Raw genomic sequence first — 23598 nt, 5'->3', positions numbered from 1 at the left:
CTCACGACCACAGTGAGCCTGACCAAAGCACTAACTGTGATCTCCGAGCTCTGTGCGCTCCTGTGACATGAGAACCTGGGATTCCCTGTTACCCCCAGTGGCTAAACCTAGCCATCTACCCTGGCTAAATGAGGTTTTTACTCCAGAAGTCTGTCTGGGATTGCCTAGAAGTTCTTTGGGACATCACATCACATCCACAGGCAGACTTGGTGCTTGGTGGTCACTCTTAAGCTGTGTCCACTGTGGTTGTGAGAATGCAGCCCTCGTTAAGCAAAGGGCAGAGAGGAGGTTTCAGTCCCACAACCATCTCCCTGGACCTCAGAACGTTCCTTTTGCAGGTCGGGACACGAGAAATAAATGCTGCCCCCAAGAAAAGCCTCAGTTTTCTATTCATTGTGCAAACATCCCGATTCACTGACCTCCTACAAAGGCCCCCATGGCAGGCATAGGAATTCTATGGCTCAGAGCTCGCCTCCTAATAATGCCGCTAAAATTCTATTAGGATGTGCGAATAAACTTGTAGAGGGAGGCTGTTAAAGATATGTCAACAATATGGGCTCCTTTCGGCTATCAACCCCCCCCACCTTCTCCCATAATGAAAAGCACACATCCCCCACCCCCGCCCGCCCCAGGGTTTGGTGCACCTTTCAAGGGAGCTGCTTCCAATGAAAATAAATATGAGGTGTGAGCGAAGATACTCACAGGGATGATCTGTCCACACACACCGATGGGCTCATGCCTTGTAAAGGTGAAATAATCTCCATCTGAAAGAGAGGAGCCTGGTTACTCTCAAAGGCACTTGGCTTGGGGGGGAAATCCCCTCCCCCCAAAAAAACTGAGCAGGAAGGAGGTGGGGAAAATTTGGAAGGATGAAAAAGAGAAAGGAAAAGCCACCAAAACACTGTTGCAGAGTATCAAATCTGGGGAATCAGAAAGCCAGATCAGACCAACTTCTTGCTGGGCATTCAGCCAATGGTTTGAAAACTTAGGAAAATAGGAAGCTGCCATACACTGAGTGAGACCATTGGTCCATCTAGCTCAGGATTGTCTTCACAGACTGGCAGCGGCTTCTCCAAGGTTGCAGGCAGGAGTCTCTCTCAGCCCTCTCTTGGAGATGCTGCCAGGGAGGGAACTTGGAACCTAGATGCTCTTCCCAGAACGGCTCTATCCCCTGAGGGCAATTATCTTGCAGTGCTCACACTTCTAGTCTCCCATTCATATGCAACCAGGGCAGAGCCTGCTTAGCTAAGGGGACAAGTTGTGCTTCCTATGTAGGGACCCTTTCCACATCCACTTCCCAACCAAGGAAGCCTCGGGATTCCCCCCAATATCCCTGAGCATTGCAGAAGAGTTTGGAGCATGTTCTGGAGTGTGCAATCAGTTCCCACGAACCGAGAGCAGGTCCATGAACAGACCCAACACTTCCCTGTGGATGTGGGTTTCAGGCAGGCTCTAGAGTGGGCAGCAAGCTCTCTCTGAGCTGTTAACAAGGACAACAGATTCTGCATGGGACTGCCTGTGCACCCAGGGAAAGTTGTGCACCAGCACCCACTTGGAGACCTACAAACAGACCATGGTTTGATTTGTTCCTCAAGTGCCATCACTGTACATGGAGATTAAACAGACAGTGCAAAGGGCAACCCGTCCAGGCCCCTGCCCCAAAGTGGGAGAGTGGGGACAAAGTGGACAGGTGCCAGTGTCCTTAGGCATGCCTCCACAAAGCCCCAACCCCTGCTGACTCCACTCGCTTTTCGCCAGATCATTGCCCCAGGAGCCTTCTCAATCAGTAGCCAGCTAAGGGGGTTGGAGAGGTCCACTTTGGCAGCCCAGCAGCAATCTGACTACTGCTAGCTGTTCTCACAGTGCCTTGTGAGAGTCCTGACAAGAGAGACTTGCCCGAGTCCAGACACAAGGCTGGCAAGGATCACAGGCAGCAGGGTTGTCTTTGGGGAGGCATTCCGGCCTGCGCGCATGCGCACACACGCACACACACACCCCGTGGCTGTTCTGCAGGGAGCAATCCAGAACACATCCTGGTTTCTGAGCAGAGTTTTCAACTTGACTTTGGCTAGAAACAAGCCCTCCTCTGCCTTGCCGGCCACTGCTGGGCCATGCTGGAGGCGAAGGGGAGAGAGAGAGGAGAGCCAGACTGACCAGACGGACGGATTGGCTTTTGCCTTTGCCCTGGCGCTTTCAAGACCCCAGAAGGAGACTAATAAAGATAACCGGCAGTTATCAGAGGAGGAGGGAAGCCAAGGCCAGGATAAGAAGCAGCAGTTACCTGAAAAGAGCTGGGGGCTTAATTAGGGGAAGGCAAGACAAAAAGAAAACAGGACGCGTATGCCGAGATGAAGGGGCTCGCCTTTTTGTCGTACCATAAAAACCCAAGCCTCTCCAACGAGGAAGTCCCAGTTTTGCAAAAACCAGGAGGATTAACACGTCTGATTAATTGCACAAAGTGATCAGAATTAGAATGGCGGGCACACTGAGCCTCTTCTGGGATAATGTCCTCTGGGGAATTGGTAAACCCAAGTCTGTTGCCAGAACACAAAAAGGACTTTGAAATCACAAGATCCCGGGATTATTTTAGCTTCTTTCTCTATTTCTAGGGCGACAGGACAGATGATCAAAACGTTGGCTTGACTTTCCATTTTGCAACTGTGAGAGCTGAGAGCGTCCTCCCACCCCACAAAAATAAATAATGGAAGCTGAGTATTTAAGAAGCCAGCAGGCAGGCATGGCCCTCTGAAAAGACAACCCTCCCCCCCGCCCGCAAAAAACGGTGCAAGAGCTCCTGCTGAAATCTGACTTTCAAAAATACAGGCACAACCCAGCAGAACAAGTCTTTGACACAACCCCCCCCTGAAATGACCGGCCAAGACTCAGACCCTTGGCTGGCCCAGAATGGCCTCCTCTGAGTGACAGACAGGGAAGGCTCTTCCCCAACCCTTGGGCCAGAGATCATTTTCACGAGAAAAGCCAGAGCCTGAACCTGGGACACGCAGGGCGCCAAGCAAGTGCTCCTGGGTGCGCCAAAGTCGGACGCCATCGCCCAGAAGAGGAGACGACAAAAGGGCAGGACACTCTACAGAGGCTCTCCTTGCTCCACTGCCCTTTCCGCTTTCCCTCTTCCGCTCCCTTCTCTTCACGACTGGCCTGGCATGAGGGAGGGAGGAGGGTGCGTGTGCCAGGGAAGGAAGGAGGAGGGCCATCTCAGCGCAGAGCAGGGGCTGATCCACTCCTCAGCAGAGGCAGGTACGGTGGCCAGATCTTGCCACCCCACTGGCATCCCCCCACAACCGCCACTGAGGCTGGCCACCTCTCCGCGCCTTTTGGACAGCCCTCTCGACCACTGAGCAACGGTCCCTCCTGCCGGTTGCGGTGCACAGATCTCCTTCATCTCTACGAAGGCTGCATCAGAAAAGTCCTCGGCGGACTGTGCCAAGAACTCAGCACCACCCACCTTCCCATGCTTCAAAACAGGCTCAGGGGCTTGGGCTGAAGACCAAGGCTGAGTCCATTGCAGCCCTTTCTCTGGAACGGCCATCCTTAAGAACATAAGAACAGCCCTGCTGGATCAGGCCCAAGTTTCACACAGTGGCCCACCAGCTGCCACTGGAAGCCACAGGCCCAAGTTGAAAGGGGCATGCCCTCTCTCCTGCTGTTACTCCCCTGCAACTGGAATTGAGAGGCATCCTGCCTTTGAGACTGGAGGTGGCCTGTAGCCCTCTAATTAGTAGCCGCTGACAGACCTCTCCTCCGTGAAGTTATCCAAACCCCTCTTAAAGCCATCCAGTTTGTTGGCTGTCACCACATCTTGTGGCAGAGAATTCCACAAGTTCATTATACAGTACGTTGTGTGAAAAAGTACTTGCGTTTGTGGGTCCTAGATTTCCTGGCAATCAATTTCATGGGATGACTCCTGGTTCTAGTGGTTCTATCACTATCATGCACTCACGTGGCACAGAGCACCCAGCTGACACCATGGCTAGTATGTGGCATTTTAGGCTGTTTTTGGTTGTCCTCCAAGATCCACCCCTGTGATTTAACCGGGGGGGGGGGGGCAGTTGCAATGAAGTGCAATGGCAGCACCAGCCCTTCTACTGTGGACCAGCAAAGCACTTCCTCAGCTTTTCAGAGCTCCTGGGCTTTCAGTTAAATCTCAGAGGATCTCAAACTTGGGTGCCCAGATGTTGCTGGACTACAATTCCCATCAGCCCCAGCCGCATGGCCCGATGTCACTGGACTACAACTTCCATGATCATCCCCAGTCGCAAGGGCCTTCTTCAGCCATTGTGACGGGGGTTGATGGAAGCTGTAGTCCCACTCCCTCTGGGGACCCATTACAGTTTTAATGACTTCATTATTACGATCTTTGATCAGATTCAAGCGATCCAAGTCTGAGAACCCCCAAGCGAATATGTTTCCTGTTTGCAGGCCCGGCTCATTTTATGGTTTCCTGTTGATTGTGGCTGGGGGATTAGTGAGGCATAGCTGGTTAATTGTGCCATGTGCCGTGCTGTGTGGAGCTGGCCTTTTAATTCCACTCCTCGTAATTTATGGGAAAGCCGCCTCAGCACAGCAGCGCTCCAAGGCTGCAGCGTGGAAGTTGCAACACACTTCCAGCCCGACAGATCCCGGGAAGGAAGGAAGGAAGGAAGGGCGGGCTCCTGTGCTGGGCAGAGAGAGAGACCCCCTGGGGAAGATGCTGGCTGGGGGCGATGGGGCCAGCAGAGCCATCTCTGCATTCGCAGGAGGGCGCTCCTGTGTTTCCTGGGGCTTTTCTCACCACATGACAACCTCCAGGAAGCGCTGGCTACTGGGCATATATTTCTGCACAGAGATGGCGCACGTCTCCACCCTGGGCACGTGGCTGGCTCCCCACAAGGTGGGCTGGGGTCACACAACAACAACAACAACAACAAAATATTTATATCCCGCTTTTCAACAAATGTTTCCAGAGTAGTTCACACAGAGAAACAACAAACAAACAAACAAATAAGATAGCTCCCTGACCCCAAAGGACTCACAATCGAAAAAGAAACACAAGCTAGACACCAGCAACAGCCACTGGAGGGATGCTGTGCTGGGGGTGGAGAGGGCCAGTTACTCTCCCCCTGCTCAAGAAAGAGGTCAAAGGTGCCTCTTGGCCCAGTGAGCAGGGGTTCTTCTCATCATGACACACAGCTTCTCATCATTACTGCTCGGCTTCAGGCTGGGGCGGGGGGGCAGACTGTGAGGCCAAACACACTTCCTGGGTCAAGGGCAAACCCATGCATGGGCTGCAGCACAGCCAGCAGGCTTCCCTCCCGGCCCACTTCCGCACCCAGACCTCCGAGCCAAGGCTGCTGCCGGACTCCTCAAGAGCTGCCCTTCTTGACACCTTCTCCCAGCGTTCAGCAATTGCAATTCAGCTGGAATTTTATAGGCACATTTATGAGGGCTCCCCTTTGGCAAAGGTTTTACACAGAGGATGGAGATTGAAGTCGGAATGCTGAGAGTCCCATCCATGCTTTGCCAGCCTGCTCAACACTGGCTAGAAACCAGCGTTTGTGACCCCAGAATAACTGAGCTGGACCAAAAAAAGGGGCCACTTTGCCTAAACATGGATCCTTCCGGAGCTGGGAGTCTCCCTGTGCTCAGAAACTGAGCAGAAACAATAATGAAAGTTCTACTGTTTCGATATAAACCTCAGAAACCCCCAACACTGAAAATGATCCTACTTTAACACAGTGCACAAAGACTTCTTCAAGTTCTCCTTGGCATTTTCAGAGAGTACTCAGGACAGAAAAGACTGTTATAGTCGGGATGGATTAACTGCGATGTTAAGTCAGTCACAGAGAAGGTAGTGCAATCCAAACCAGATTGTGGATCTTTCTACAGGGTAAGCAAGCAACAAAATGGCAAATGCAGTTCAATATTAGCAAGTGTAAAGTGATGCAAACTGGGGCATCAAAACAAAAACACCCCAACATCACATATACACTGATGGGGTCTGAGCTGTCGGTGACGGACCAGGAGAGGGATCTTGGGGTCGTGCTGGACAGCTCGTTGAAAGTGTCACTTCAGTGTGCGGCAGCTGTGAAAAAGGCCAATTCCATGCTAGGGATCATTAGGAAGGGGGCTGAAAATAAAACTGCTAATATTATAATGCCCTTATACAAATCTATAGTGCAGCCACATTTGGAGTTCCATTCTGGTCACTGTATCTTCAGAGGGACATTGTAGAACTGGAAAAGGTGCAGAAGAGGGTAAACAAGATGGTCAGGGGCCTGGAGCACCTTCCTTTTGAGGCAAGGCTACAGCATCTGGGGCGCTTTACTTTGGAAAAGACTATAGGGAGGCATGATAGAAGAGTATAAAATTATGCATGGAGCAGAGGGAGTAGACAGAGAGAAATCTTTCTCCCTCTCTCACAACTCTAGAACCAGGGGTCATCCCATAAAACTGAAGATCAGGAAATGTAGGACCACCAAAAGGAAGCACTTTTTCACACAATGCATAATTAATCTATGGAATTCTCTGCCACAGGATGTGGTGATGGCCACTATCTTGGACAGTTTAGAAGGGGCATAGACAAATTCATGGAGGACAGGTCAATCCATGGCTATGAGTCTTGATGGCTACAGGCCACCTCCAGCCTCAGAGGCAAGATGCCTCTCAATGCTAGTTGCAGGGGAGCAACAGCAGCAGGAGGGAGGGCGTGCGCTCAGCTCTTGGCTGTGGGCTCCCCGGAGGCATCTGGTGGGCCACGGTGGGAAACAGGGTGTTGGACTACATGGACTTGCTGGGGAGGCCTGATCCAGCAGGGCTGCTCTCCCGTTCTCCTACACTCGCATCAGGAGGGACAGAGTTGCCGCTGCCTCTGTGGCTGCTCCTTCCCTCTGGGACCCTCTACGAACACCCCCCAGCAAATGAAGCCTCGGCCCCCTGGGAAGTCCTGCACCTGCCTGTTGTCCAACATAAGAAAGCCACATAAGGTAGGAGGAAAGTGATGCATTCCCGGGCATGCTATGGGGCATGCCAAGGGGGCTGGTGTGTGTTTACTTCCGTGGCAAAGCACTCGTTTGGCTTGCAGCAGCTGCGACCTTGGCAAGACCACTTCCAGGATCCTGAGTTGGGAGGTCGTCTGGGTAGAGTGAAGAGCACAGCGCTATCTGGATCAGCGCTTCCCAACTGTCGGCCTCTAGATGTTATGGACTACAGCTCCCATCATCCCCAGCCACAATGAACTGCCTTCCCGGGCCAACTGCTCTTCCCCAGCATAGGTATTCAGGGGTCTACTGTCTCTGAAGGTGGAGATTCCAAAGCACCATCCTGCTCAGCAGACACAAATGTGCCCTTCGCCTAATGCCACGGGAGACCCATGTGCCTATGGGCCGGAGCTGCCGCTTGCAAAGGTTCGACTTACCCACAGGGATGGTCATCCCGTGAATCTTGTCCGCCCAGCCTGCATAATAGCGCAACGTCTTAATGACGCCCTGCAGGTCGACATAGAACGCCTGCAAGAAGGGCTTCCCGCTGTTCAGTGATTCCATGGTCTGTAGGACAAAGCAGAGGGAGGAAATGAGCAGCGAATCTGTCATGGATCAATGCAATCTGGCCTTCCTGCTTCGCCAGAGAGGAGCCATTTTTTGTGCCAGAGCTGCTTGGAAGTTGGAAAGAATCCCCTTTGGGCATCCCTGCCTGTCACGCAGGAGACCATCTCAAGACGAGACCTGGACGCAGAAGAGTCTTGTCTTGAGCAATCCATGGTCATATTGGCTTCCTCTTGAAAGTGGGAAGAGGCTGGCAGTGGCTAGGAAGATTGGCAAAGAGGCAAGCAACTCCTCTCAGCCTGTGACCCAAGGGGATATGGATATGGAAATGGATTGTAATTGTTAACTGGTTTGAATTGTTTTTATTTTGCAGTAAACTGCCCTGAGCCATTTTTGGAAGGGTGGTATAGAAATCGAATGAATGAAAGAATGAACATAATAATAAATATGGGATGTGTGACTGACAAAACTTTGAACAAGGTGTGCAGCTGATTGCCTCTTGCACCTCCAGTCTGTCACAACCACTGAAAGACTGTACCACGTGCCTAGTCCACATGCAAGGGAAAGGCACAGAGCCCCTCTGGATGGCTGCGCCCCACAACTTTGTCTGCCCCCCCCCCCCGGAGACTCATCAAAGCCTCCGCCTGAGCCATGGCTGGCTGGGCTGCACTGAGCTTTCTTGGGGGTGCTGTTGAAGTAGCTCATGACTTGAGTGGTCCGGCCCCAACCTCTTTCTGCAGCTCCCTGGCATCTGCTTGGGGGGTCCTGGCGATTTGACTGGGTGCTAGAAGACCTGCACAGGGCATGACAAGGTCTGTGCGTCTCCTGCGAAGGATGTGCATTGTGCAGAGAGCAGTTTCCAACGTTCAAGATCAGGTGGGGGGCAGGGCGCCCCCCCCGCAAAAGAACCCTTTTCCATGGATGCTCCTAGGCTCAGTGCAGGAAGCTGGACATGCAAAGTGTGTGTTGCCCTCTCAGGGGCACACACTAAGCACCATCCGGAGGGAAGTTCTCTTGCACACGTTTCATCGAACCGATTGCCCTGGTTGTTTCAACGCAGCTCGGACAGGAGATTGCCCAGCCCCATGGCTCAAGCCCAGAGGTTGAGCTCCTACAGCTCCTGTGGCCTTTGGCCATTGTGGCAGGGGATGGTGAGAGCTGTTTTTACTAGGTTGCCAGAACCTAAGGGGTATACTCGTGGGGCAAATGGGCCGTAACCCAAAGTTTGGCTTTTAAAAAGCCAAAGGTGGGAGCCCCCGGCTCAAGCCACAGGTTCCCTTTTCTTCCGTCTCTCTTGTGGTTAATGGTACAAACACCCATAACTGCCTCTCAGTCTCCTTGGAGAAGACCACCCCGGCCTCTCCCTGCAGTCCATCCCGATACACCAGAGGTTTCTCTGCTCAGCGGCCAAGATGGAAACCGAACTCCTCCTGACTGCGGCCCTGCTACATTGATGACTGCCACGCCCACGGCCTAATCGCCAGCATCCACCGCGCAAGAACTCGTCTCCCTCGAAGGAGCTGGAGCTCAGCGGAGATTCCAGGAGCCTCACCGTGGCTGCCAAGACCCCTGCTGAGGGCTGCCATATCTCCAGCATCCAGCCCGCTCCCTTTTCTTCCCTGCCACCGCCAACCTAACACCCTCTTCTTCCGAGAGGCTGCCAGCCCCAACAAAGCAAGCCATGTGCCTCTCTTTAAGGGGATATTCCCACCCACCCAACCCCCTGCCAGAATCTTAAAGATCCTCTTAAGGAGCTCCATAAAATTTCCAGCAATTCCTTAAATCACTTTTAAGAGGCCCCATTATCTACCCACGAGGGTTGGGAGCAGGAGGAAAATGCATCCCGGCAAGCAGGCACAACACGCGCGTGGATGGGAGCCATAAATCCCATTGATATACCGCGGGGGTGGCGGGGGCGGGAGCCATCTCTCCCCACTGCCTCCCCTCCCGCCATTGAAGTCAGCGGCATTGTCTGCGGCCGGCCGGCTGGGTGCAAATGAGGCGTTTGGCTCCCAAATGGCAAATCCCACGACAGGCCAGGAGCCGCCTTGATTTGCGGAGTCCTTCCCTTCTCCCCGGGGCGATTTTACAGCATACGCTGGTGGTAAGATGATTTACGTGTTGACAAAGCTGGAATTAAGATGTTTGCCGGCTTAGTTCAAAGCACTTGACATGTGGAAAATAACATTCGCTGTGCCACCATGTCGCTGCCGAGCACATGTGCTCCAGCCGCACCTCGCCCCAAACGCTGCAGCCCGGAGCTCGGTTTGGGGTGGGAGCTGCTCAGCCCCAGCCCAGGGCTGGCCAATGCCAGGGTGTTGCCAGGCCTCCCGGCCGGCCCTGGGGCTTTGGGGGCCCTAGGTTAAGTCTGAGACGTGCCGAAGTGATGCAGCGCTTGAGCCACGGAAGGCTTGAGCCACACAAGCTGTTCATGGGCGGGGTCACATTACAGGCCTACCCTGGTTTGAGGATCCAGTGGGAGAGAGTTCCCAGGCCAAAACTCTAACATTTCAGGGGTGAGAAGATGCTGCTGTTAATCTGGAAATCCAAGCGGAGATCATTTCTTTTTTGAAATAAGTCCTGAGGCAGGCAATTTATCCTCAAGAGGGCAAACTCATGAGATTTGCTGTTTATTGGGGGCTGAGGTCCAATTAGCAAAGAAGACTATGTGTTTTGGTGTGCAGATTGTGCAGGCCCTTTGGGGAGTGGTGGGCAGGAGGACATCTTGCGTTCTTACACCACTGTGCAGTCGTGCAGAGGAGCCATGCAAGGGGGAGAGAAAGGAGAAGAACGGGCAGCAGTGCTCTCTTCCGGCACTGTTCAGGCTCCCCCATCCCATCCCCAAGAACTGGTGCCGATGGCGACTGCCTAGACCTGCCTAGTGGACAGGCCGGGGCTGCTAGGGACTGAAAAGGTCTGAGCCTTGAGCTCACAACCCCACTTTTCATAATTAAACTCAACCCCACCCCCAAGAGCAATTACGTCTGTTTTTTTAAAGTCCTCAATGTTATAATACAGCAGTTATGACGCTGGCAGCAGCGGTGTGCCAGGTGAGGCCAGGAGCTCCCTCCCTTGCTCCGTGCAGATGCCTCCATGCCGAATTTCCTTTCTGGAAGAGGTCACAGACGAGGGAGGGACATGGCTGATGAGATTCGGGGCTCCAAGCAATTCACTAGGGGACCGAGACCCACGGGCTGCCCTATAGTGACACCCTTCCAGCTTCCAACCTGCACAATGCCCGCCACTCCTTTTGAACTGAAGGTGAACCCCAGAAGCGCCCCCGCCAATGCACCTGTGCGCTGAGGGGGGGGGAAGAGTGGGCCAGGGGTGAGCCCTTGTTCAGGGACACTCCCCTGCTGGCCAGGACAAGCCCTCCCTCTCCTGAAACACCACCTGAAGACCAATGAGGAACCTTCCCAGAGACATGGACATTCCAGAAATTTTTTTAAATTGGAATTTTTTTTGGAGGGGGGGGGAGAATCTGGAAATATTTCAGGAAATCGCCCCTCCCCATGTGTTGTCCTCTTATTTGCATAAAATCTGCATAAAATATTCTATCAATTTTATTATGGGGATTTTCCTGACGTGTTAGGACGTGATAGATTATGACGTGTTCTGGCATGTTATTTGACTCATATATTTAGTAAAAACAACGGTTTACTAATCAATAAAAGATATATGTACTTCCTCGCAGTCTTAAAGGCATCATCATCTCCGACTGCGCAGGAGGAGGCCATGGGAAACCCCTCCTGGATTCTACCCAAGCCAGCCACAGGGAGGCTCTGTGGGTGCCAGGAGTCGACACGGCACCCTTGACCTTTCCCACCACAAGACCAGCTCTCCTCCAAAGGTGAGCCTCCTGAAAAACCTGAACCACAACTTGGAAATGGTCAGGCTTGCTTAATATTCCATTGGCATCCATTCCCTGTTACTAATGTATTTTATGAAACCATGAATGTTGAGAAATAGAAACCTTTCCATGGAAACATAAAGTATGGGGGAAACTTCCAGAAAAAGCTCCACCCCACTGGTCTGCACATCCCCTCATTTGGGTCACCTAACAGCAAAGTGTGGTGGGATTTCTCAGGTTGGAAATCCTCCCCAGAAGAACAGACTCCCCCCCCGCCGCCCTCCCCGTGGCCGCCTCATGCGACTTACCGCCAGGAGGGCCCTGTCCCTCTCCACCAGGTCCGCCAGCTTGTCCAAGAGGCGCCCCCTTTCTGAGGCGTCCATCCGTCTCCACACCGAGCCCAGCGAGAAGGCCAGGCGAGCAGCTCTCACGGCTTTGTCTGTGTCCAGCTGTCAAGCAGGGAAGAACCCAAGAACAATGCAGAGGAGCCCAGGTAGGCAGCAACACACAGCAGCAGAAACGCTCTTTGGTGGGGGAAACAGGCCAATAAGGGAGAAAGGTGAAAGAAAAAGTCGAGGGGACAGAGGGAGCTGCTTTATCCCGAGTCTGACCTTTGGTCCATCTAGCTCTGTCCTGTCTACCCAGACGGGCAGACAGTGGCTGCTTCTCCAGGGCTGCAGGCAGGAGTCTCTCCCAGCCCAATCTTGGAGATGCTGCCGGGGAGGGAACCGGGAACCCTCTGCATGCAAGCAGGCAGGTGTCCTTCCCAGAGCGGCCCCATTACCCCCCGAGGGGAATATCTGACGGTGCTCACACACGGAGTCTCCCGTCTAAATGCAATCCAAGGCAGCCCCTGCTAAGCAAACGGGACCATGCGTCTTTGCTATGACAAGAGCCGCAGAGTGGTCCAATGTCTTGAGGTGGAAGTGAAGCCAGGTGGGGCAGGTGTTCCAAGGGCAGAGGGGAGAGCCAAGGCTCAGACCTAGGCAGCACAACCCCTGGGCATTCCTCCTCCTCCTCCGCTCTCTTGTATGCTCTTGCGCAGCGCCCGTCCCCATCAATGAGGACTGAGCAGGAGAAATCCCCATCAGGTTATGCCTAAAGCTGGAAAGCTGGACATCTGTCAGAGCCAAGTGCAGAAGCCGTGCGGGAGACGTTCCTCTAGCTACATGGGCCGCTCGGGGGTGCCCCATCCAGGTCCAGATGCTGCTAGGAGGAGTCTGTATGGCACACCCAGCTGTCCTCACGGGGCCGCAAGTCTGCCTTACCCAACCTGCTGATCGGGCTGTGGCTGCTACTTCTGAAGGGGCAGATGGCTTGTATGAGGCCACACCACACGGAGGTGAAAGCAGGCTGGGGGCAAAGGCAGAAGCCGCTCCTCCTCACGAGCAGGAGCGGGGGCACCAGAGGAGGCACAGCTGCCTCTCCTTCCCGTTCTCCCCATTGCTGCTTTCTCTCCTGTCCCCTGCTGCCTGCAGGCTGGCCATTCCACCAAAGGGCCAAAGGAAGCGCAGCCCCCGTTAATGTGGAGGTGGGGCAGGGAGAAAGAGGGGGGGCCAACAGAGCTCCGGGAGGGAGAGGCAGCTGGGCCTCCTCCTTGGGCTGATCCCCCCAGCGCCTTCGGATGAGCTGCCCCTGGTCCCAAGGACAAAGCAGGCCACGGACCCCTCGAACCTGGTGTTACCTTGTCTGCCTCTTGCACTTCACAGATCTGCTCTCCTGTTGCAGGGTTGTACACCGGGAATATTTTCCCACTCTCAGAATTTTGCCACTCATTGTTGATGAAAATCTGGAAAAGGAGAGAACAAAGATGTTTGCTTTTAAAGCAGACACACACACACACACACACACGACCTTGTGCATCCTCATTCCATTGGATCAGAGGGAGAGGTCTGGCTCTGTTGTATCCCCTCACCTGGCGTGATCTCCCAGCGTGTGTGGAGGAGACCCTTGGCTGGGGTGGTGCCCACCCTGGAGGTCTGCTGGCCAACCTGGCCGATTCCTTTCCAGGCCCAACTGCAGATGCTGCTGGGATCCCAGGACAGGGTTTCTGCCTGCCTGCTTAATTTGCAGCTGCCAAGATCGTGGTGGGCCCTCTTGGGGTCTAGGCTGTCTTGGCAAATGGAGAGCAACCCTTCCCTGCCTCCTTTCTGCTTGTTGCTTTTTTAATGTTCACAATTTTATATTCTATTTAAATTGCCACCTTCGGTGCTTCATTGCTAAAGCGGAAAGGTGGCTATCCAAATCTAATAAACAAAACCCAACAAGTATCACTTAACAATGTTAATGTACAAAAACACTGACAAAATATTTATTACACGTATACATTGTTTTGGGTGCTATTGCTGCAGGGAATGTGACTAGAAAGCTTAGGAATATATTTTCTAATATATTCTTAGGAATATATAGGGCTTCTCCGAGTTGGGTCCCCAGATATTGATGGACTATGGCCATTGTGGCCAAGGATGATGAGAGTTGTAGTCCAACCACACCCAGGGACCCAACTTGGAGGAACCCAGCTTTGAAGAGAATGTTAAGTATCTGCATATGTTTATAGAGAAAGGTTAAGAATCAGGGATCGATCTGTGGATTTCAGTGGCAGAGGCCAACAGAAGGAGGCCATGGTGTGCCACGGTGGGGTCCACTCCAGGGTGAGGCTCTGCCACAGCAGGATGGATCCCACCCGTGCCAGGCCCAGCACAGCCCTCCCAAAGCAACATGAAAGTCTCCTCTCTGCATCTGCCACCTCCACATCAACAGCCCCTTTGCAACCGAAATAGGGTTTAAACCTTTAAGTGGATTGCCTGAAATTGAAATTGGGATTCTTGCCGCACAAAGAGAAATGGCAAAACCCAAATTGTTAAAATCGCACAACTATCCGGAACGGAGGGAAAGCCATGGAGCTCAGGCAGCCAAATACCCACCGCACGATATAAACCGCTCCGTCATGGGAATCACCCAGATAATGTGAAATAATCTCCCATTTTGCTCTTCTTCAAGGAGAGAGGCAGTTGATTAAGATGGAAATGCCTCGTGTGGAATTCAGTGTGGCATTGATCCGAAAGGCAGGGCTGGCGCGCAATGTTTCGGTGCCTGAAGCGGAAAATCCAAGTGGCACATGCATGCACACACCCACCCCTCTCGCACACACTAATTAACATGGGACACAATCTAGCAGGACGTTTTCTGGCGCAGGCACATGGGAAGGAGGCGGGCGTGGAGCAATCCTGCAAAGAATGCTCTCCTGCTGCTCCCAGGGGTTTCCATGAGCTATGCGCAAGAGAGGTGTCCCAGGATGGGGCCCAGGACGGCTCCACTCTGCCTGGCTCCCAGTTGGCTGCTCTTAGCAGCCCCTGCCCCTCCCCGCAAACCCTCCACCTGAGCTGGGGCCCCTCCATTCAAAGGGAACACCTCACCATCTTCCGTGTCTACAAGACGCCTTTCCCAGGATCCCAGCAACGAAAAGGTCTTTGTGGCAGAAAGGCCCTGCACAAAGAAGCCAGGGCTGGAGCTTCTGAATGTTCAGTCCAGCCCTTCAGTCAAACACAACACTGTCCACGTTCTCACAGGAACTAGAGAGCAGAGACCCAACAGGGACAGAGGGCAGCAACTCGGGTGTCCACAAAGGCAGGCCTGACATTTTTTTTGTTATTTATTTCATTTTAGATTCTATCTATCTATCTATCTATCTATCTATCTATCTATCTATCTATCTATCTATCTATCTATCTATCCATCTATCTATCTATCTATCTATTGTTACATTTATAAACTGCCTTTCATTAAAAACAATCCCAAGGCGGTTTACAAAAGTTAAAACACATATAAAAATGACAATTAAAAGTATTAAGCTAAAAATATAAACACAAACCTGATTTAAAATATATAATACACAAAGACAAAAAAACTATACATGAATAAAAACACACAGAAGCAGCAATAAAACAATCGTGTAAAGGTCTGGATAAAAAGCCAAGATTTAGACAGCTTTCTTATATCTTTTGAATGTCCGTGCTATTTTTGATATCATGTGTGTTTTATAGGAAATATGGAATTTATTTGAACCTTTTAGTGGATGAAGAGATTGTTCATGAAGGCATTCCACAGTTAGGGTCCACTACAAGCCTGAAGGAGATTAACTGGCCGTCTCCATCCCCAGCACAGCCTCCCTCCAGAGGCTGTGACCGCTATCTTGTTTCTTTTTTAGATTGTGAGCCCTTTGGGGACAGGGGGCCATTTTATTTATTTATTTACTTATTTATATCTATGTAAACTGCTTTGGGAACTTTTGTTGAAAAGCGGTATATAAATATTCATCATATTCGTTTTCATAATACATTGCTCATAAAGGAAAAAATCATTTTTGAGACCAGTGGACGTATGATTAGAAACATATCATCCATTTGAGAAAGAAACGTCAGAACACTGGACCTCCTCTCTGGTGGTTTTTATGGACTCTATTCAATGGTTGAGGTTTATGATTCCATGTTAAACAGCTACACATTTGGTGGTTTTAGTGATTTAAATTACTTGTTAAAATTAAATTGTTTTAGTGATTTAAATTACATTGTGACCTATACATATTATATACCATTGTGTCCATCTTCATGAGATTATTTCTATTGTTGGATGTTGGATCCAACAATAGAAATCATCTATTTTCTATTATTTCTAACAATAGAAATAATCTATTTTTAGTGGTGAATTGGGATGCTGTAAAGAGACACGATCTTGCAGGAATGACTCCTGCACAAGCTGCATAGAAATGACGAGGAACTGCTCCCCGCTTCTGGCTGTCCCATGCAGTAGCCAGCTACCAAGGGCTTTAGCCCTGGGTCAGAGCTTGAGCCGAGGCCTGAACTGGTGGCATGAATGAGGCCTGTGTTCACCCCTCTCCCCAGTGGCCACTCAGAGTAAGGGAGATAATGACAAAAACAGGGAGGGGTGGAGCTGGGGGGCCCCTCAGGAGCTGGGGGCCCCCCCGGGGTTCTTTGGACCCATCTGCTCAGTTATCACTACACCATGTCAAGGCAGGGATTCAGCCTGCGCACTCCCGCCCAGCCCTGGCCATCACAGCACCCTGTGTCCATGAGTCCCAACGATGCCACTTGAGGAGTGCTGTTTAAAGTGCCTCCACTCACGGCAGTGCTTGTCAGGCCCCCTGCTGTTGCTGTCTGGGGTCCCTCCCAGCCTGGTTCCTGGCACGCCAAGCATTCACAGCCGTTTTATTCCCCGGCGTGAAACCAGTTATGGTGACCGCATTCCAAAACAGCTGCCCCGCAGCCTGGCACAGAACGGAGGGAGAAGGCGAAAGGAACGGCTACTGTTCATGGTCTGCCTCCATCTTTTCCTGTTCCACTTGCGATAAACAAAGCACAACCCAAGCCGGCTCCTTAGTGTACTCCGAGGGCCTCCCAACTCCCAGCAAAAGTGGCGCATTTACACTCCTGCCCTATCAGGCACCACGTCCAAATCTTGGAAGGGTTTCAAGTCTTGAAATCCAGCAGCTGGAGCTTTACAACCTGGTGTTTGAATAACTCCCTTTTTGAACGTTTTAGGCATTTGGTGTCAGGTAGTACCCTTCCACAGACATTCATCTGACCTGCACTCAAATTTGTGGGCAATAAATTTGCGTTTGCCGGAGCTTTTTAAGAACTTGTCCCATTCCAGCGGTTGTTGATTAAATGTTTAGAGCCCGAACATTTGATCTGACTTTCATTACGGCCAGTTCGTAAAAACGCCAGGACTCCAACAAGCGAGGACACATGCGCGGACAAGGAATCCCTGTGAAGGCTCACGTTGGGTTTTCGTTCTGCTCCTTTCTTCCTCTCTTATTTATAGCGACCGTTGTAGTGGGTGACTTTAAATCAAGGGAAATATTTGACAGCAAATGTTGCTATCAGCGGATTATATATAACTCATCCCAAAGACCAGATGAAAAAAGGGATAACCCCTAGAAAAGGAGGACTCTGCTTCCATGTAAATCAAGCTACAAATTGGACAACACCCAGAGAGGGCTTTGTTCACCCTCCATTGTGAGGCCTATTCAACATTTACTATCCCCCTGGAATCAATGTTAATTAAGGCTGACTGCGGCCATAAATCAGTCATTGGTTTTTACAACTTAATTCGGCTTTAAGCGTGTGTGTGTGTGTGTGTGTGTGTGTGTGTGTGTGTGTGTGTGTTTAAGGGTAACTGATTAACCACTCCAGTTTCCCAAGAGCTGCTGAGGTCATTTGTTTTGGTATGAACCCCGGAGTTACATTTTGTGGTTTGCAAAAGGGAAAAAGAAATGAGGGGAGGCTGTGTTACACCCCACGTCATGTCTTAGCTATGTGGCATTGTGAACAGTTAAGTCATTTAGCTCAGGGGGGCACAGTCAATGAAACAGAGCCAGATTTGGGAGGGGGGTGGCTTGACACCGGATAGATTTTGGAAGGCACACGGAAAGCACTGCTCTTCCTTCCCAGCCTAGAGGTGAACTCTGGCCTCTCTCCTGGCATCTGGATTCCGGGATCCAAACCGGGTCTCAGAGGGGGTGAGGTGCTATGGGGTCTCCCTGTGAATACTGTTTTCACTGCTACTATTGCATAGACCTGCAGTTAAAAAGTTGAAATGCTGCAACCCACTTGAATTTTCATTAAACGTTATGATAAATATAGCATAATGATAACTTATGATAAATAAGTTGCTGGAACGATTCCAAGAGGCACATCACGGGAAACTTGTCATTGCTGTAGACAACGCTACCAGGCAATGTTTGGATCATAAGCAACCACAGACACTGGACATCTCCCACTCTGTCCCGTTCATGGCCCCCAGATCTCCTCTGGCCTCATGGTCCAGAAGGTGAATTAACCTGGAACCATAATCTTGTGGAAGCCCACCAAGCTGGTCTTCACAGAAAAAAATGGAAATGGGCTTACAATCCATTTCTTAGTTACAAGTGAACTAAAGTCCACCCAGGCTTAAGAAGGAATGAGTTGTTCAGCACGCTCGGTGGTCATTTCAGATACAAGGTATTCTCCAAACTGTTTTTCTTCTCTGTTTAGTATTTATGATGGTGAAAACGTTGCAACGCCAAAGCTAACATTTCATGTAACTTCTTAACAGAAAGCAATTGCTTTGAAAGAGCTGGGTATAGATTCCTTTTGAGCTGCATCATGGGAGGAGAGCTGGTCTTGTGGTAGTGAGCATGACTTGTCCTCTTTGCTAAGCAGGGTCTGCCTTGGTTTGCATTTGGATGGGAGATTACATGTGAGTACAGTGAGATATTCCCCTTTGGCCCAGCTCAGTGGAAAAGCACCCATCTGACTGCATGCAGAAGGTCCCAGCTTCAAACTCCAGCCAGTCTGTTGCCAGTCAGTAGACAAGACTAAGTTAAACAGACGAATGGTCTGACCAATGCTCATTCCTATCCCATTCTTATGTGCCTATGTTTCTGTGTAGTTCACTAGCCAGCCGTCATTTGTGGTCCCCACCAATCCCCTCTTTCCCCTGAGATCCTTTCCTGGCACACATGAGAGAAGCAGGTCTTCCGTCATTTGCACTGGGATACGGAGATGATCAGAAACAGTGGGAGCCCTGATCTCTGGCTGCTTGGAAAGGATCCCCACTGTTCCTGACCTTCTCAAAAATGACCATGGAAAGAAGAGCTCTGGGGAGGAGATCTGGGCAGTGCTGGGTATCCGGCTTGCCAGAGGGCTGGGGGGCACTTGCCACTGGCAAATTGGCAAGTGGATTTATAGATGCCTGAGCAGCGGTGAGTTTTTAAAAAGCCACCTCAGATTGCAGCGCAGTCCTGGAGCCTCTAGGTTCTGCTCTAAACTCAAGGCATGTAACTTCAGAGGAATGAGAAGGCACGGCCACTGAAATGCATGGTTTCCTTCCGAATAGCCATTGGAATGTACTGAATCTCCAAATGATGCATTTCAGTGGCCCGTCCCTCTCATTCCTTTGCAGTGGCCTTGTCTGCTTGAGCTCTGCAATTTAAACAACCATGCTTGACATTGGCAGACTAATCCACATGGCTGGCAAACCATGTAATGCTTCATTTCCTTTCTGAAAATATGGCCCAGAATGGCGTGCGAGTGAGTGGTTTTCATTCCAGAGTGACTTGGTGATGACGCGGTCAGGCGTCTTCTGCAACCTCCCAGCAAGAACCAGCCAGTGGAGAGAAACAAGGGCTGAGTCCAGAGGTCCTCCGAGAAGCAATTCTTTTCCCATGGATTTAATAAACGATATTCTCGGGCTCTTGCAGTTCCAGGGCTTTTTCTGTTTCCCAGTACAGGAAGAGGATTTTAACATCCACTTCATAACAGGTTCCCACAGGAGAGAGGCATGTTTTTGGATGAATTGGAATTTCCTAGCTCTACTGATTTAGTAGCTGATTATAGTTCCAATTCCCTCAAAGTGATCCCTTTTTCGTATGAGGGCTGTTCCTCAGAGAGTCTTTAAGGCCAGAGTTGGGGTGGGGGGCATCAGATGCCAAAGACGCGCATGGAGGAGGAATCCCAGCTGTTTGGCCCTCAGCTTCTGTATCCTGGCTGGAGCAGGAACCCAGCACGGGACGGCACTTTTCCAGGACAATTGCGGAGGCATGCAAAAAATCCAGCAGCCCATTTCCCTTGGTAAATATTTCATAACACTGCAGATACTGGGCACCTGAGCCTCAGGAAATCTCATATCCTTCATTTCCTCTCCTTTGGAAACATGTCAAGAGCTCCAGTGCTAAGGACACAGAGGGGCAGGGCTGCTGCTTTTCTCAGGCCTCCTTTGCCTTCAGCCCCAGGGCGGGTGGTCTGGATCCAACATGAATCCAGAGACCTTCCCACCAGGGAATGTGCTGCATTTCTGGGATTGGCTTGGAATCCGCAGCAGGCTGCAGCATCCTTCCCAATGGATACTTTGCATCCCAGAGTTGCACTCGCGGCGCTGGAAAGCTCCTCTTTTGGGAGACCTTTTTGGGCTCTGCCTCTCCCACCGACGTCCATCCCCCCCAAAACCTAAATTTCCAAACCTGTTCGCTCTTGATTGAGGCAGCTCACAACTGAACTAGCAATATATAAAACTGCAAAGGAAAGGCACAAATCCAACAGCAAAACAAAATGCAAGAACCACAGCAGTGGACGAGGGACAGTTTTAAAGCATCAGCAGAAAATTAAAGAGAAACCCCAAACTCCATTCAGAGCCTCAGCAAAGTGTGTGTGTGGGGGGTAGGGGGAAGAGTCCTAAGTGAAAGGATGGGAGAGGAATTCCTCAAGCAAGGTGCCACCGTTGAGAAGGCCCTGCCCCTTATCACCCTTGAGCAGGACTTCTGAAGAAGCCTGAGCAGCTCAACCTGATGAACAGCCAGCCTGCAGGCAGCACAGCTCTAGCGCACGCTGGGGCAGGGTGAGAGTGAGGGGAGCAGCCATTGGCCGCTACACCTCATTTGGCAGCGCCTCCTGGCTCATTAGGACAAGCCGCCATTGGGAGGATTTTTTTAAAAAAACCCAGAACCAAAAGCCACCAATCAGTTAAACTGCCATTGCACTTCCAGATCAGCACATCAGCTGAGCACCAGAACCGCTCTTCACAATAGTGCTTCTGCACAGCAGCCCTTCACTTGTGTAAGGAAACTTCCTGGCGGATCGTGCCCATTTTCAGTTACACTGAGCTGAATTACAAGTCTCTCCGTGACTGTCGGTGAAGACAGTGGCCACCAACCTCCTGCCTAGATTACTGGATGGAAATCCCACTGAAATTAACCGATTGATTTCAAGAAGGCTTCGATCTAATTCAGTCAGATGTCAGCCAGTGAATCTAATCTTCCTGCGAACAATTGGCTTTTTGAAACGTCTGTATTTTACGAAGGCAGACTTGTGTTCGTGGGACGAGCTGTCGGTCGATATTTACTCCTTCAAAAAACAAAATGAAACAAAATGCCAAAGGCCGTGGGGAAAAGGGGGGGGGACCATTTCGTTTTAACCTGGGGGTCCTCTTCAGAGGGCTTATGAGAAATGGCTGGAATGTCCGCTGGGTCCACAGTGGCCCCCTTTGGCCTGATCCGTCTCCCTGGCATGATAAATCACTGGCCAAATCCGTTACCTTTGCCTGTTTGATCTCAGCTCAGCAAGACTTGGTTTTGATGTGAAGCACTCCAGATCTGTTAGGTCAGAGACAAATAGCAGAGCCGCCCTGACCCGCCGAGAGGAGGCGGCCTCGAGATTAGGCCCAAGTGAACCGTCAGGAAGGTTCTGGAAGGTTCACGCCAGCGAGCGCCCCGCTCGCCTCCTCCGTGGTCTCTGATCCTTCTGTTTGAACCTTTCAAACTCAGTGCTATGGAGAGGCAGTGGTGTATCCCGGCCTCTTTACAAGGCGGCACACACACCACAGGCAGATCTCAGGAAAGACGAACGCGCTTAAATGACTTCTGGCATTTCAGCGCCAATGAGCGGAACGCCTATCAACACTTATGGTGCTATAATGGAGCATTTCGAATGTTAAGTTTGCACATGTGGTTTCCATTAGGTCCCCCTTTACGCGCGCGCGCACACACACACACACACACACACACACACTTTCCATTGCCAAAAGCATCTTCCTGGAGCTTTCCAATTCATCTGTTAAGAAGGAGGTGGGCGATTACCGCCTATAATTAGAGATGAGTCAAAGGGGCCAAAGCGATCTGAAGGGGATCTGAATGGGGGCAGTGGGGGGGGGCCCTCCCTCACCGCTAGGCCTCCCTTGTAAAATAGCTGAAATGAAATGGGAGAGCATTCATGGGGGTTCAGAAAGAGGACAGCTTTGGATCCATCAGGATTGGATTACATCGTACTGAGTATCGATTGCAGACTGGCTTTTGCCACCTATGACATCTTTGGTGAAAGGCATTAAGCAAACTCTGGGTGGTGACGGTGGAGGAGGAAGGCGCAAAAATGTGCTTCCCAAGAGGAGCTCTCCTCCTGAGCTGCTCTCTAGGAAGGGAGAGGGCTCTTCATCCTGAAGTCTCAGGTGACCTGCAGCAGGCCGGCCATTCATCAGGGAGAGCTGCATGGTTAACCTGATGGATGCCAGCCTGCAGGCAGCGCAGCTGTCATGAACGCCAGGGCAAGTGGGATGGGATGGGGGAGAGAGGAACAACTGGAGCTCCGGGAATCAAAGGCAGCTGTGCCTCTGGTGCCCCCTGGCTCATTAGGACAAGCCACACCTGCAGAGCGGCACACCAATAAAGAACCCCTTCAATGCTCTCTTGCCCTGGATCAACCCAGCACCCTTGTGCTCTACAGCCATCTGCAATACCTCCAGGCAACCCTCAAGCCAGGCAGGAAATCAACAGCCTTCCGCAGCAGCTTGCTTCTCAACAACTGGCACTTAAAGGCAGACTGCAGCTGCACAGGGAGGCTCCCTTTGGCAAGGCGAATGGCCATTCTGTCACTGTGTCTAATCTCGTTGTGAAGTCTTCTAAGCTACTGCCCACCAGCTCAAGGATGAGCACCACTTTACACTCCACAGCACTGAACCCCACTTCCCACTTGGTTTTCCAGTCATCCAGTTTGGAGAAAGCCTTTCTGATTCCAGACCACTTATGAAGAATTTAGCAAACTGAACCCCAGTCCAGATCTTGGGGGGACCCTGCTTCCCTCTCTTGTGAGCACTGTCCATGTGTGAACAATGTATGAACAGACATTGCTCCTCTGCTTCCTGTTTGTTACCCAGTTCTTGACCCACCAAAGGGCCCATCCTCTTCTCCTGGGACCCCTACGTTTACTCAGGGGCTTTGGGTGAGGGACTTTCAGAAGCTGCCGGGTCTGAGAGCCATCCACTGGTTCTCTGGTGGCTGACCTGTAAAACCTGCAGCAGCCTAACCTGAGCTCAGAGTAGACTGGTCCTGCTGCCACTGGATCCTCCCCGAACTGGAAGGATATCAAGGCTTCCTGTCAGGCAAAGGCTTTGCTGCTCAGTTCCAAGGTCACACATCGCATAACCCACTTGTGGAATTCTCTGCCACGAGATGTGGTGACAGCCAACAACCAGGATGGCGTGAAGAGGGGTTTGGATCACTTCATGGAGGAGAGGTCTGTCAACGGCTACTAGTCGGAGGGCTACGGGCCACCTCCAGCCTCCAAAGCAGGATGCCTCTGAGTACCAGTTGCAGGGGAGCAACAGCAGGAGAGAGGGCCTGCCCCTTTCAACTCCCGCCTGTGGCTTCCAGTGGTAGTTGGTGGG

At 51.4% G+C, this 23598-nt stretch overlaps 1 protein-coding gene across 2 annotated transcripts in view; it reads right to left on the bottom strand.

Moving 5' to 3' along the window:
- ALDH1A2 (aldehyde dehydrogenase 1 family member A2) overlaps positions 1-23598 on the bottom strand; it is a 69928-nt gene that overhangs the window by 26857 nt on the left and 19473 nt on the right. The window contains exons 1-5 of one of the 2 annotated variants that reach the window (XM_053273108.1): positions 21478-21612; positions 13073-13177; positions 11697-11837; positions 7412-7541; positions 703-764 (exon numbers count right to left, since the gene is read on the bottom strand). In XM_053273108.1, coding sequence (XP_053129083.1) covers positions 703-764; positions 7412-7541; positions 11697-11771 — 267 coding nt within the window. In that variant the 5' untranslated portion in view covers positions 11772-11837; positions 13073-13177; positions 21478-21612. Of the gene's footprint in view, positions 1-702; positions 765-7411; positions 7542-11696; positions 11838-13072; positions 13178-21477; positions 21613-23598 lie in introns of those variants that run through there. The other variant, XM_053273107.1, reaches the window with a different exon arrangement.

This window comes from Hemicordylus capensis, chromosome 10 (assembly GCF_027244095.1).
Source record: "Hemicordylus capensis ecotype Gifberg chromosome 10, rHemCap1.1.pri, whole genome shotgun sequence".
In the NCBI taxonomy this organism is placed as follows: Eukaryota; Metazoa; Chordata; class Lepidosauria; order Squamata; family Cordylidae; genus Hemicordylus; species Hemicordylus capensis.
Note: the sequence above shows the minus strand (reverse complement) of the source record. Positions and strands in the feature narration are given on the sequence as shown.